Source organism: Apium graveolens, chromosome 7 (assembly GCF_009905375.1).
Source record: "Apium graveolens cultivar Ventura chromosome 7, ASM990537v1, whole genome shotgun sequence".
NCBI lineage: Eukaryota > Viridiplantae > Streptophyta > Magnoliopsida > Apiales > Apiaceae > Apium > Apium graveolens.
The window spans coordinates 88,564,233-88,577,639 of record NC_133653.1 but is presented as its reverse complement, the minus strand read 5'-3'; the positions used below and the strand labels follow the sequence as shown (position 1 = coordinate 88,577,639).

Sequence of the window (13,407 nt, the reverse complement as noted above, 5' to 3'; positions counted from 1 at the left end):
CCTAATTATCTTTAACATTATGCATACAAAGGTTCTGTCAACCATGCATTCTGAAATCAAAATCTTTTCTTGGCTGTCTGAAAAGTACAACTCTTTGGCTCTAAGAAAATAGGACTGTGATCAGAACCTCCAAATTATACAACTTCGTTTGTGGAAATGAGACACCCCATTGTTGTGATATTAACGCTTCGTCTATACGAATTTCCATCCATGTACCACTTCCTCTCTCCCAACTATACTGATACGCAGTTAGTTCCATACCATGTAATCCTGTATCAAGTATTGTTTGGTTAAAACCTTCAATTAATCTAATAGGATATTGTGCTCCTTCTCTATTATCATCTTGTGATATCACATTGTTTGCATCGCCAGTGACATATCACGGGAGATTTGAATCCCTTGCTAAGTTTCTCCATAACTCCAAAATTTTAACTTGATGAGCTCGATTAAGTTTTCCAGAAAAGCATGTTAAACGCCAAGTATGCATATAAGCTATATATACTTCGATATCGATATGATTATGAGAAAAACTAATAATTTTCTTGATCCATCTCCTTTCAGAGCATTACTAGACCGCAATCCTACCCTTGAGGCTCAACCACAATCCACTACAAGAAAATAAGGGTAAATTTGATGGCTAAATATGATTGCGGCTAAATTTGACCGAGGCTAAATTTGACCGACGATAGTCATATTTACGGTCAACCTTCATTTATAGCTGATCAGACATAAAATTGACGGCAGACGGTCAAATTTAAGGTCATCCATCTATTTGCAAATGGTCAAGACTTAATTTTGACTAACAGCGGCCAAATTTAATTTCGTTCAAATTTAATTGGTCATATTTAATTTTTTGGTCCAAAAAAAAGAGAGGGAAAAATCCCGCCAAAGGAACAAAAATTGGTGGGTGCAAATTTAACCGTAGTCGGTCATATTTAGGTGCGGTCATATTAATTTTTTTAGCGCTAAATTTCCTGCCAAAGTTAAAAAAAAAATATCAAAAAATAAATTTGACCGATGACGGTCATTTTTATAAACGTGATTGTCGGTGGTCAAATTTAAATTTGACAATTTTTATTTATTTATTTTAATAAATGATTATTCATTTTATATTTTTTTTAAAGATATATTGGGTACCCTAATAACATAAACAACATATTAAAAATTGGTTTAATCACCAATCGAATTTAAATTAAAATTGGTATTTTTGCTAATATTATGGATATATTGGTATGGTGCAGAGGCTATTTTTTTGGCATTGATATGCTTAATTTGACCATAATCAGCCATTTTTATAAATTTGACCAACTCAAATGATGTCATTTTTATAAATTTGACTAGATACTAAACCAGTCAAATTTATAAAAATGACTAATAATATGCCAGTCAAATTTATAAATTTGATCGCCGACCGTCATATTTATTTATATGTGGCGGGAAATTCAAATTTTATCAAATATTAGAAGTCAAAAATCAAAAAATTTAAATGACCATTTTCGGTCAATTTTGGTCTGTCAAATTTAGTCGGTCAAATATGAGTGGTCAAATTTAGTTGGTCACATTTAACTAAATATGAATGATTTTTCTAAATTTGACCGGTCTAAAAAAGACTGACGTATTTCTGTCATATTTACCTAAATATCACCGTCATATTTGGCTAAATATAACCAAAAAACTTCGGTTATATTTAGCCGTTTTTTTTGTAGTGATCGTACCCTATCCAATCTTTTTCGAACCCCTCTATTTTATTATTTTTATTATAAATTTATAATAATTATTTATTTATATAAAATATTAAAATTATAATTTATTATTTGATTTGATAAATAAAATTTTAAAATATTTAAATATTAACGAGAAGAGGTTTAAACTGGTAAAATTAAGAAGTCAAATGCGCTAGAGTGCAGTTGGTTTTTTTTGCTCGTGTTTACACTAACTAAACGAAAAGTATGTCATTTAATAATATATTTTACATGATATTTTCTTGTACAAAATGATAAAATATAAAGAAGGTTGGCTTACATTAATTATCATATATAAAGAATTAAAATCAAATAAACAGTATTAACAATTTTTAAAATGGTTATAATTGTTGCATGTTAATTTAAATATTAATCCTTTTTATAATATGTAAATCTGGATTATCATACGACTAGTTAAAGTAATTTATTTGAGCATATTTTGATTGTGTGTAAATGTAAAATTTATCTAGCCTTGTAAATACTATATATAAAAGTAGAATTTTTAATTTTGAAAAGTTTAGTTTAGTAGTAAAAAGAAAATGAAAGTAACTGAACACCCGTATCACTTACTGCAACAATTGGGGGCATTGACTGGGTAAGTTAGAAGAGCTGAAACTACTCCTTAAAAGAGTCCTTGTAACTATTTCATTCTATCAAAACCTTACACTTTTAAGTCATTTTGACGTCTTCATCTTCCCATCAGGAATCATGAAACACATTGATCTAAACCCCAAACTTAAAATCTATACATCTTTGCAGCTTATAAAAATCAGTGACATTTTCTCATTACTAATGAAAAGCTTTGTGGTCATTTGCATTGTGGCCTCGCTTTCTCTATTTTCTTATTCATTTTTCTCTAACCACTCTCAATGGCACGTATCATGTTCTGATTGCGATCAACAAACAATCAATATTCGTTCCGCAGATTTTTCACAAAGATCCAGGACCTCAGATTCTTCCATTGATCAACAAACAAATCTTACACATATATTATTTGGCATTGGTGGCTCAGCAAAAACATGGAACACAAGACGACATTATTGTGAAGTTTGGTGGAAACCTAATATAACACGTGGGTTTGTGTGGCTGGATGATACACCGGAAGGTACCAAGAAATGGCCGGATACATCACCGCCATACCGAATATCCGAGGACACTTCTAGATTCAAATATACGAGCTGGTATGGATCACGATCGGCCATACGTATAGCAAGAATTATAAAAGAAAGTTATGATTTAAGGTTGCAAAATGTAAGATGGTTCATTTTAGGTGATGATGACACAGTTTTTTTCGTGGAAAATCTATTGACAGTGTTGAGAAAATATGATCACAATCAAATGTATTACATTGGTGGCAACTCGGAAAGTGTAGAACAAAATTTGATACATTCATACAGTATGGCTTATGGCGGCGGCGGTTTTGCAATCAGTTATCCTTTAGCAACGGAACTTGTTAGGGTTTTAGACGGATGCATAGATCGATATGCATCATTGTACGGATCTGATCAGAAAATCCAGGCTTGTATCGGAGAAATTGGGATACCCGTTACCAGAGAACTCGGCTTTCATCAGGTCCTTAATTATGCACTTTTTTTTAATATATGTAAACGTTAGTTTTCTATTTGCTTTTGTTTATATTATAACATTGACAAATATGATATTAATAATGTGGCTAATTAGTCTCAATTTGAAATTCGTTAAAAAATTTACACTTAATTACATTACAGTATATGAAATTTAGACCCAAACATAAGTAGTGACTTAAATGTTTACTTATCCAAGTGCATGTAACTGAAAATTCAGTCTGGCTAGTTAATGCATACATTTGTAACAGAATATCATTTATTTTGAATTGGAATGGTAGAGTTGACTTTAATGTTTGAAATATTACTATAATTATGTACAAATACTGCAGTGTTATTCAATCTTAGATATTAAAATATTTTATTCATTTATTTATTATAGTTAATTAGCATCTATTATCTATTATCTATTATATATTTAATACAACAACAGGGGTTCGCCGAGTAAATTTAATCATAAATACAGTAATTAATATCCGCACATTATTTGTTTTAACCATTATACCTCATTCATTATTATATAATTAATACAGATTCATTCATGTAATTTTTATTAGCTCAATTAAAACATCATTAATATGCAATTCATTAAAAATAATTTCTTCATAAAATTTACATACTCTATTAAAAAAATTAGTATAAAAAATTTAAATGATAACCCTTGCATAAAAATTCATATAATACATAAGTTATCTCATCATTGACTTACTAATATTGATTAGTTGTTGCATACTTAATATATATATATAACTAATTATTATAGAGATACATGCATGCATCATATATAATACATAAGCTCTCCCATAATTGACTTGCTAATATTGATTAATTATTACATACTTAATATATAAATATATATTTATTTATAACTAATTATTATAAAAATATATGCACGCATGCATGTATACATACATATATATATCTATACGTATGCACGTACATCTGTATATAAATAACAATTTAGTTAGAGATGTTATATTTTCAGAGTAGGTTCTTAATTATTAGAGCAATATAATAAAAATATTATATTATCCTCAGTTTGTTTTTCTATTTGGCATGGGGTAGTCTTGTCTTATCCTTTTTATTTGCTCCGAAAATTAAAAACTTGATTTTCAAATGAAATTTCCCTTTTAGTTAATTATTCAATATTTTTTTTCTACAAAAAATAAAATTATACTTATTTTTAACGTAAGTTAAATTCTAAAAACGAGAATACATACATTATTAATTATCAAATTAATAATATAAATAAGTGAATTTTAAATATAAAGTAAAAATAAATAGTAATAGTAATAGTAATAATTTTAAATTTCATTAAAAAATATAAAATATTTAATTTGAATAGCAGGTTTATAAAACATATATATTAAAAATTCTAATAATAATAATAATAATTATTATTATTATAGTAATAATAATAATAATAATTATTATTATTATTATAACAAAATAAATAATATTAATACATGAGAAACTTGATTACATAAAAAAATTAAATTAAGGACTTTCATATATATATATATATATATATATATACACACACATATATATACACACATATATGTATATATAATATATACACACATATATATGTATATGTATGTGTGAATTTATGTAAAAAAACCTTTAACTTATAGTCTTCATAATTCATAAAATATATAATAATGTTGGTTTATATTGGTATTTTACTGCGTCAACATGGCGTGAACGGATAATATTAACTAAAATAAATAATTTTGGTAAAGTTTACATTTGAAATACAAATAGGAAGCGTCTAGTATGTCGAGAGACGTGGATTTATTAATATTTTTCGAGAGAGGGGAAAGAGTTATTGAGGTCGGAAATTAAAATTGAAGAATACTAAAATTCAAATAACAATTATAATTTTTTTTTTATGTAAACAAACAACTATATCGTGCAGTAGTTTGGGTAATTACTAAAATTTCTAAAAAACTTCCATGAATCGTCCTTAACGGTGGAAAACAAGAAATGTCAGTACAGGTCTCTACGTCAATTGTAGATAAATACTATTACACCAATGCCATGACAATAAAAAACTACTTATATACACAAATAAATCCATCATCATTCGAAGGGGGGACAATATGAAATATTATCAACAACTATAACTAAAATAATATCGATTCGCCCAATCTAGAGCATGCCCGTGCATTACACGGGCTATAGAGCTAGTTTATCCGAATGCAACGAACAGTTTTTGATTGCTAGAAAATATTTCAGGTTGATTTGAGGGGGGATATATATGGATTTCTTGCAGCACATCCAGTAGCACCTCTGGTGTCACTGCACCATCTTGACTATTTGCAGCCAATATTTCCGGGTTTGACCCGGGTGGGATCCGTAAAGAAACTTGTTCAAGCATACAATGCGGATCCCGGTCGAACCCTTCAACATAGCTTCTGCTATGACTTGCAGCGAAATTGGTCAGTTTCTGTTTCTTGGGGCTACACAGTGCAATTGTACCCTAAACTAATATCTTCTAAAACATTAGAAACAGCATTTCGGACATTTGTATCTTGGAGGAGTTGGAGTAACGAGCCTTTCACGTTTAACACTCGGATCATGAGCTCCGACCCTTGTGAAGTGCCCGTGATTTATTTCATGGACCGGGTTCAGGTTATTAATGAAACGGGTCTAACATTCACCGGGTATGCCCAAGCTGCTAAACAAGGGGTACTATGCGAGAGCACGGATTATTCAGTTGCAATGTCTATCCAAGCTGTCAATGTCTCTGCTCACAAATTACAACCTCACACCTGGAAAAAGGTCAGTATTCAATTTTTTCTAGTATCTGATTAATTGAAATGAAAAATATAAATGTAACAGATGTTGTATGCACGATGTAGCCTAAAAAGACCAACTGTTTAGTTATCTATGTTAGTATATTACTATATACTCCATGCATGGGGCTGGGGTGCTTCTGATATATAAAAAAAGATAGTGATGAACACGTAAGGCCAATAATTTTACAATGTCAAACGTTACAGGCACCACGTAGACAGTGTTGCGAGATTGTAGATGGGGAAGACGAAGAAGAATTACAGGTCAGAGTAAGGGACTGCCAGGAATGGGAATCTGTGACACCACCATGACTATTCTGTACTGATGCTAGTTGGTTGTACATGTATTTGGGGGGAATCTTGATAATGTATTTATATACATCCTAGAAAGATATCAACACGTACGTATTGTGTTTTCTCCATATTTGAATGTTACATCTGCCATGTCTTTTCGTAGGCGTCTGCTTTTAGATACTTGTTGATGAACTGTGTTGAACAAGTTGTCCACGTGTATCTTTGCATGTAAATGGTTATTATGATTTTGGAAATGTATGAAAATGGTTCATAGATTGTAATTGAGATATATATTTTGAAGGTTTTGTATGATTGAGATAATTTTGAATACCTTACTATTCTCAATTTTTTAGAAAGTGACAAAATATAATTGTGGAAAATGAGTATGTTTGAAGCTGTTATTTGCATAGCTGGAGCATGATCTATTCTATGGCGATATGATATAATCCAGGATCAAGTGCTTATAATTACCAAATAATTATCTTCTCAAAATTTTCAATTTCAAGTGTTTCATCATCACATCAATCCTTCAGTGTCATCATTGGCACTCTGACCTTTCAAAGATTAGACTACAAAGATAACGTTTATTAATATTTATCCTTAATTTGTTGTGCAATGCCCAAAAAACTACAGTATATAATAAACGTGGTTGCGTATAAACAATATATGAATAATGCATGTAGGTTGATATATATCCTTGTTAAACAATAAAAGATACAAGCAAAAAAAAAAATACAAGCACAGCTGTGCATATATGACACACACTACAACAAAATAGGTAAATTACAACGGGAAAAATGCGCGCTCAACTTATGACGGGAAAAATGCGCGCCCAAAGCGTCGTAATTGTTTACGACGAAACCTAAAACCATTGTAAATTTAGTATTTTATTAATAAAATTATGCACGATACGATTAAACAAAAATGAAAATTATTTGAAGTTGGGACGATTTAAACATTTCGTCGTAAGTTAATTATTTTTATTAAAATTTTAAATTGAAATTGAATAAAAAAAATATTTTATCTAAATTTACAACGAAGTATTTGCGACAAAAAAATCGGATCGCCAAATTTATGACGAAAATTAAAATTCGTCGTAAGTTATCAAGGAAGGAAATTTAACTTTTTCCCAAAAAATTTTGGCGGGAAAATAAAAAACATTTGAAATTGCGACGATTTGAACATTGCGTCGTAAGTTAAATATTTTTATTAAAATTTAAATGTGAAATTAAATAAAAAAATATTTCATCTAAATTTACGACGAAATATTTGTGACAGATTAAAATATTGGAACATCCAATATACAACGGAAATTAAAATTCGTCGTAAGTTATAAAAGAGGGAAATTTAACTTTTTCCCCAAAATTTTGGCGGTAAATTTGACTATTCTCAAATTTTTGCAGATAATAATTTATGACAGATTCCGTCGTAAATTAGCACATGATTTTTGATAATTTCAATTTTTAAAAAATATTATTTCATGATCCAACCATATTAATGTCAACATTTATTTGTTTGGGTGACATTTCAAGAATTTCAAAAAATAATAAATATTTTGATAAAATAATTTAATATGAAAATTGAGTATATCACTAATATATATATATATATATTGTTATGGATCAAAAACTAAGGTATAATAATGGTTGTGTTTATTACTAGGGAACGTGAGCTTCGAGGCTGGATTTGACTGCTCTTGTGTTTCGTGACTCGATCTGCCTTACAAGATGCCTACGTACCTTGCTGTATGCCAAGGATCAAGTCAAAAAACGTAGTTCTGATTGGTGGGGGTGAGACCCCTTATATAAACGTTGGGAGTCCCTAAATTGGACTTGAGTTAGGAGACTTGGTGGGCAAGTCTTTGAATTAGAATGGACTTTGGAGTCCTAAGAAGTATGAAGCTAATTCCTTATCCCATGAGGTTCCTTGGAGGCCAATCTACAAGGATTTATATCCCCACTGGGACTCATTTTAATAGCTGTTTTTCTCCTTTATTATTTAATTACGAAATTAATTAATATTCAGGGTTTTGGGCCTTGTTAGCTGGGCATCGTTACTGGACCATATCAGGCATACTTAATTCGACATTAACTATTTATCTAGGCTATATTTAGGCCCATATCATTTGCCCCCCAACTTCTGGGAAACCGTAAAAAATTTCGCAGAAGTTAAGTTCGTTTGTTCCCTTATAGGGTATCGTTTTTGCGTAAAGTGGGGAGCGACCTACACATTCACAACGATTTGCCTTGCTTATAGCTCCAAGATTATTTTAGAATTTCCCTATTATTTTCGTACCTTCTTCCCTCTTTTTTAGGAATTTTCTGGTATTTTCCGGGATTTTTTTCCTTTAATTTCTGAGATTTACAGGAAATTGTCCTTAATATTCAGGAATTTTTCCTTTATTTTCAGAAATTTATCCTTTTTTCTGGATTTATTCTCAATTTCTGGCTCAAAATCGATCAGCAGACGTGTCAAATCGATCAGGAATCCTGATCGAAATCGACCAGGATCCTGATCGAAATCGACCAGGATCCTGATCGAACTAACTGTCAATCTGTCACTCTGGTCGATTGAATTTTGACCAGGATTTATGCAAAATCGATCAGGAATCCTGATCGATTTCTATCAGGATCCTGATCGAACTAGCTCATAATACACCACTCTAATCGATGGAATTTCGACCAGGAATCCTGATCGATTTCGATCAGGATCCTGATCGAACTATATGTATTCTTGTCAGTGAAGTCTGAGGTGAATAGGCTAGAATTCCTGATCGAATTGGTCAGGATTCTGATCAATTAATGCATACTTCTACCTTTTTGTTCGAATGAAAATTCGATCAGGATCCCATTTTTTTCGATCAGGACTCTGATCGATCTAAGTGACTTTTTACCCTTCTAATCGAATAAGATTTCGATCGGGATTCTTCCCTTCGTCAATCATCAGGACTCTGATCGAACTAAAGGACTTTTTACCTTTTTAATCGAATGAAATTTTGATCAGGATTCTTCCCTTTTTCGATCAGGACTCTGATCGAATTATCTCTTCAAAATTCTGATCGATTTTTGACCTTTCAGTTTCCATTCCTGCTTCTAGAATATCCACGAAACTCCCCTGTTGGTGGGCTTTCCTCGAGTTGGGCTTGGCTTTATGGGCTTTAAACGCCTCATATTCCGAGTTTTTCGGCTGTAAAAGAGATATGAGAAGTGAGAATTCTCATTTCACTTCTCACTTCTCACTCAAACTTGTCTCAAAACTCTCTCAAATTTCCTCTCTAGAAGGGCGATTTCCGGCGGTCTCAGCTACCGTAGCCCCACCACCTTCAAGTTTTTATGGGTTTCAAGCATTCATCTGAAGAATATCAATGGCGGATCGAGATCTAGCTCGTTTGGGGAAGATGAATACTTCCAAGAGAGGTACTGCCATCCAAATCCAATATCCGTACACTTCTTTAATTGATATGATAAACTCTAGAGGCGATGAATATCCCTCTTTATCTGAATTAGATTCATATAACCACGATAACACTTTTCACGAGTTTGAGGGTAGAATTGAGGCTTTTAACTCCTTGTATAAACTTCCTCCTCACCTTAGGATTGCCCCGGGTACCCCTGGGGATAGGACATGTAACTGGGAGGGCGACACCCTATTTATTTATCGAGGAGCCCTGACCGCAGGTCTTAGGTTCCCATTTTATGAATTTATTCCTCGCTTACTTGTGGATGTAAAAATCAACCCGTGTCAGCTCCCTCCTAATGCATGGAGGAATATTTTTTTTTATGGTTCTCTGTCTTAGAAATAGATTTCCTCTTTCCGTAGCTGTGACGACTGAGAATTTTGCGACGTAATTAAGAGAATAAAGTATGTGTTATGTGATGTGATTATAATTATGTGACTAAGTGATGATTATTTGTCTTATCTGTATACTAGAGTTTAGGAGCGTGGATAAAAATGTTCCAATTTAAAGAGTCAGCTTAGAAGTTAAGCTGTGGTGTCGGGCCGTCAGGTAGAACGGAACCCATCCTAATATGGAATTAAAGAATATAAAATGTGAATTATGTGTGATTGAATGAAGTGAATGAATAAATAAAGTATTTCGTCCTAAGTGACGTGTTGATTGGTAAAGATAATGAGAAGCGTAATCGAAACGCTGAGCGTCGGGCCGTCAGGCTGAACGTGACCCGGTACGCGTAAAGAGGATAAAGATTAAAGAGGGATAAGTTCTATGATCAGACCTGAGTCGTTCTGTGACTGTATATGTGTGATTGCTTGACTGTATGCATGACTATGTGTTCTGTGTCAATTTTGTGAATTTTAAAGGAATTACGTGATTTAAATAAATGTTTAATTAACCTTCGCGCATTTTTATAAAATCATCCGAGAAAGATAAAAATATGGGATTTGTTCAATTATCTTCGTAATGGTCCTAGAGACTTTTTAAAAAAATGATGAGTGAATTTGATTGTTGATCTTTGTATTTTTAAATTAATTTTATGTGGAAAATGTATTTATTAAAGCAAGTTTGTGAAATTCATATAAAATGAACCGTTCGCTCAAATTCTTATTATGAGTAATGGATAAAAAGCTAATTTCGAGACCTACGTGTTAAAATTGTCATTTTCGGTAATTCTCGACTTTCCGAGAGAGATATATTTTATATTTGAATTTTGTTGCATTTGAGTAAAAAGAGAAAGAATGTGTGAGTCAAAAAGGAATTATTAGATTACCATTTTGCCTTTACTTTGGTGGAGTATAAATCACCCCTTCCTCCCCCATTTTCTTTTCTTTCCCGTGCACTCACTCTTTTCTCTCTTTTTTTTCTTTCCTCACTCTCTCTCGAACACTCTCTCTCACTCTCTCTCGGCTCTCTCATCTCTCACCTCTCTCACTTGCATGCAACCACCAAAACACACTCAAACACCAAGATATTGCTACCATTAGTTGTTATTTTCGGTATACACTTTGATTCCTACTTGCATGTAAGTAATTATAAAAGTTTTGTTGGATAATCACAATGGTGGTGTTCAAGAAAAACCATTTCTTGATGCATAACCATGAGAGTGAATTCAAGCATGCTTGGAGGTCATAAACTCGAGAAGAGACCCGTTATGGGCTCTCTCAAGTTCGGCCACCACCGGCCATGATCCAAAGGAGAGCCGGTGGATTTTCCATGGTATGATCATTTGATTTTTTTGCTTTGCATGTTATGATTTCTTGAAGATTTGAAAAAGGGTTTTGCTTCTTTGATGAAAATCGAGTGTGTGCTTGATAAAATGATTCCATTGATTGTGTTAGGGAGTAAAAGAATGTGTGCAAATGATTGTTGCTTAGAAAATCAAAAATTGAGGTTTGCATGTGGATTTTTGCTTCGGCTTTTTGTTAATTAAAAAGAGGAATTCGATTTTTGTGAATTGATTTTGATGAACACTAAGTTTATATGGCCTAAAAAGTGAATGCATGTTAGTTTTAAAGAAGATCAAGATGTGCATGCTATTGATTAGTCCTTGGGTTGTAGATCATGCTCTTGCCGAATGAAAAATGAGATAAAAAGGGGTTAATTGTTGATTAAATGAATGCATGTTGGTTGAATGAGTAAGGTGTTGCATGATTTGGTGTTTAAGTGAATGGAATGATCTAGTTAAGAACTAAAATAAGTGGGAAATGTGATGTATTGCCTTGCATGTTAAAAATCCATTCTTGTATGTGATTTATGGAAAAACCCGAATGGGGTTCTTAGGAGTAAAAAGGTGAACTTAAGTGATTGCATGACAAAGATTAAGTAGTGTCGTGTTTGAATTTTTGATGATTAAAATAAGTTGATTTTGGCCCTTAATGTGTTTATGATTCGGTTTTTGATTAAAAAGGATAAGGTTAAAGTGAATAAATGAATCTTGTAAATTCCATAAGTTGTGCATGAATGTGTGAGATTGAAATTGAATATATGTGGATGTGTTTTGTATGTATGGTTCGACTTAAGGAATAAAAGAAAAAGGAAATTAAATCATTTGCTATTAAGAGCTATAAGTGATAGCAAGGGTCGTAAAAGAGTTATGTTAGTGCAATTTAAGAAATAGTTAAGATTTAGCGAATACGTTTTGATTGTTAAGTATATAAGGATATAAAAGTTACGAGAAAGGGATATGCTATGTGCTATGTGCTTATATGTATAAGCTATATTCGTATACTCGAGTCAAAGATATAATCGAGTTATCATATAGAGTGATCGTTCCGGGAACGAGAGTTGGGAATCTAATTAAGATTTTTGGTTATATTGTAGATTCAGAGCGTGAGGGCATTCAGGCTAGGAAAGGAAAGGATTTACTAGGTGGCAGTAGTTCAACCTTCAGGAAAGCAAATCCAGGCAAGTAACTCTGATTACTTGTGTAAATGATTATAAAGAGAATGTTGTTCATACCATGTAGAGTATTGAACTGTTTAAGCATGAAACCCTTGTTTTATGAAACCCTTATTTTATAAAACCCTGATATTGATTTGAAGTATCCTTGTTCTTGATAACCTGTTATTGATAAGCCTATTGATTTCACTCTTTGATAATCTGACCTTTCTGTTCAAGTTACCTATTATACCATGAATTATATTGAACCTTTTGATTATCTTGGTTAACCCTGTTTAATGATATTCTGTTTCTTTGATCATCCTATTGATCCCTAAACTAATGTCAATCCTTCAAATTTAGTATTTTGTTATCCCTGATACAGAATTCTTATGAATTGTTCCTTGCGTATCTTTGAATCACTCCTTGAACTTTGTTTCCTTAAAATCTGAACTAAGAATGAGTTTCGACTTGAAAGAGTCCGAATGATTTCAAATGCTTGGTAACGATAAAAATGGATTTTTGAAAACCTACATGTTTTTCCAACTCAAGGTTTTCCAAATGAATTCCTGATGGATTGGATTGGGACGTAAGAGGCTAGTGGGACTAGTCCAGTCATGGTAAGAGGCTAGCGGGGCTAGTCCAATTTAAGG

General features: G+C 32.1%; 1 protein-coding gene across 1 annotated transcript; it reads left to right on the top strand.

Annotated features, from left to right (window-relative positions):
- The first annotated feature begins 2,421 nt into the window (after positions 1-2,421).
- Positions 2,422-6,700, top strand: LOC141675183 (uncharacterized). Its single transcript, XM_074481896.1, has 3 exons — positions 2,422-3,314; positions 5,567-6,112; positions 6,334-6,700. The coding sequence occupies exons 1-3, from the start codon at positions 2,451-2,453 to the stop codon at positions 6,436-6,438; spliced, it is 1,515 nt and encodes a 504-aa protein (XP_074337997.1). The 5' UTR covers positions 2,422-2,450; the 3' UTR covers positions 6,439-6,700.
- Positions 6,701-13,407: the final 6,707 nt, after the last annotated feature.

Bases quoted from the DNA above. Each gene is read 5' to 3' on its own strand.
- LOC141675183 (XM_074481896.1), top strand. From the start codon at position 2,451: ATGAAACACATTGATCTAAACCCCAAACTTAAAATCTATACATCTTTG. The intron at 3,315-5,566 runs GTCCTTAATTAT...AAAATATTTCAG, and splicing joins GAGAACTCGGCTTTCATCAG to GTTGATTTGAGGGGGGATAT. The intron at 6,113-6,333 runs GTCAGTATTCAA...CAAACGTTACAG, and splicing joins AACCTCACACCTGGAAAAAG to GCACCACGTAGACAGTGTTG.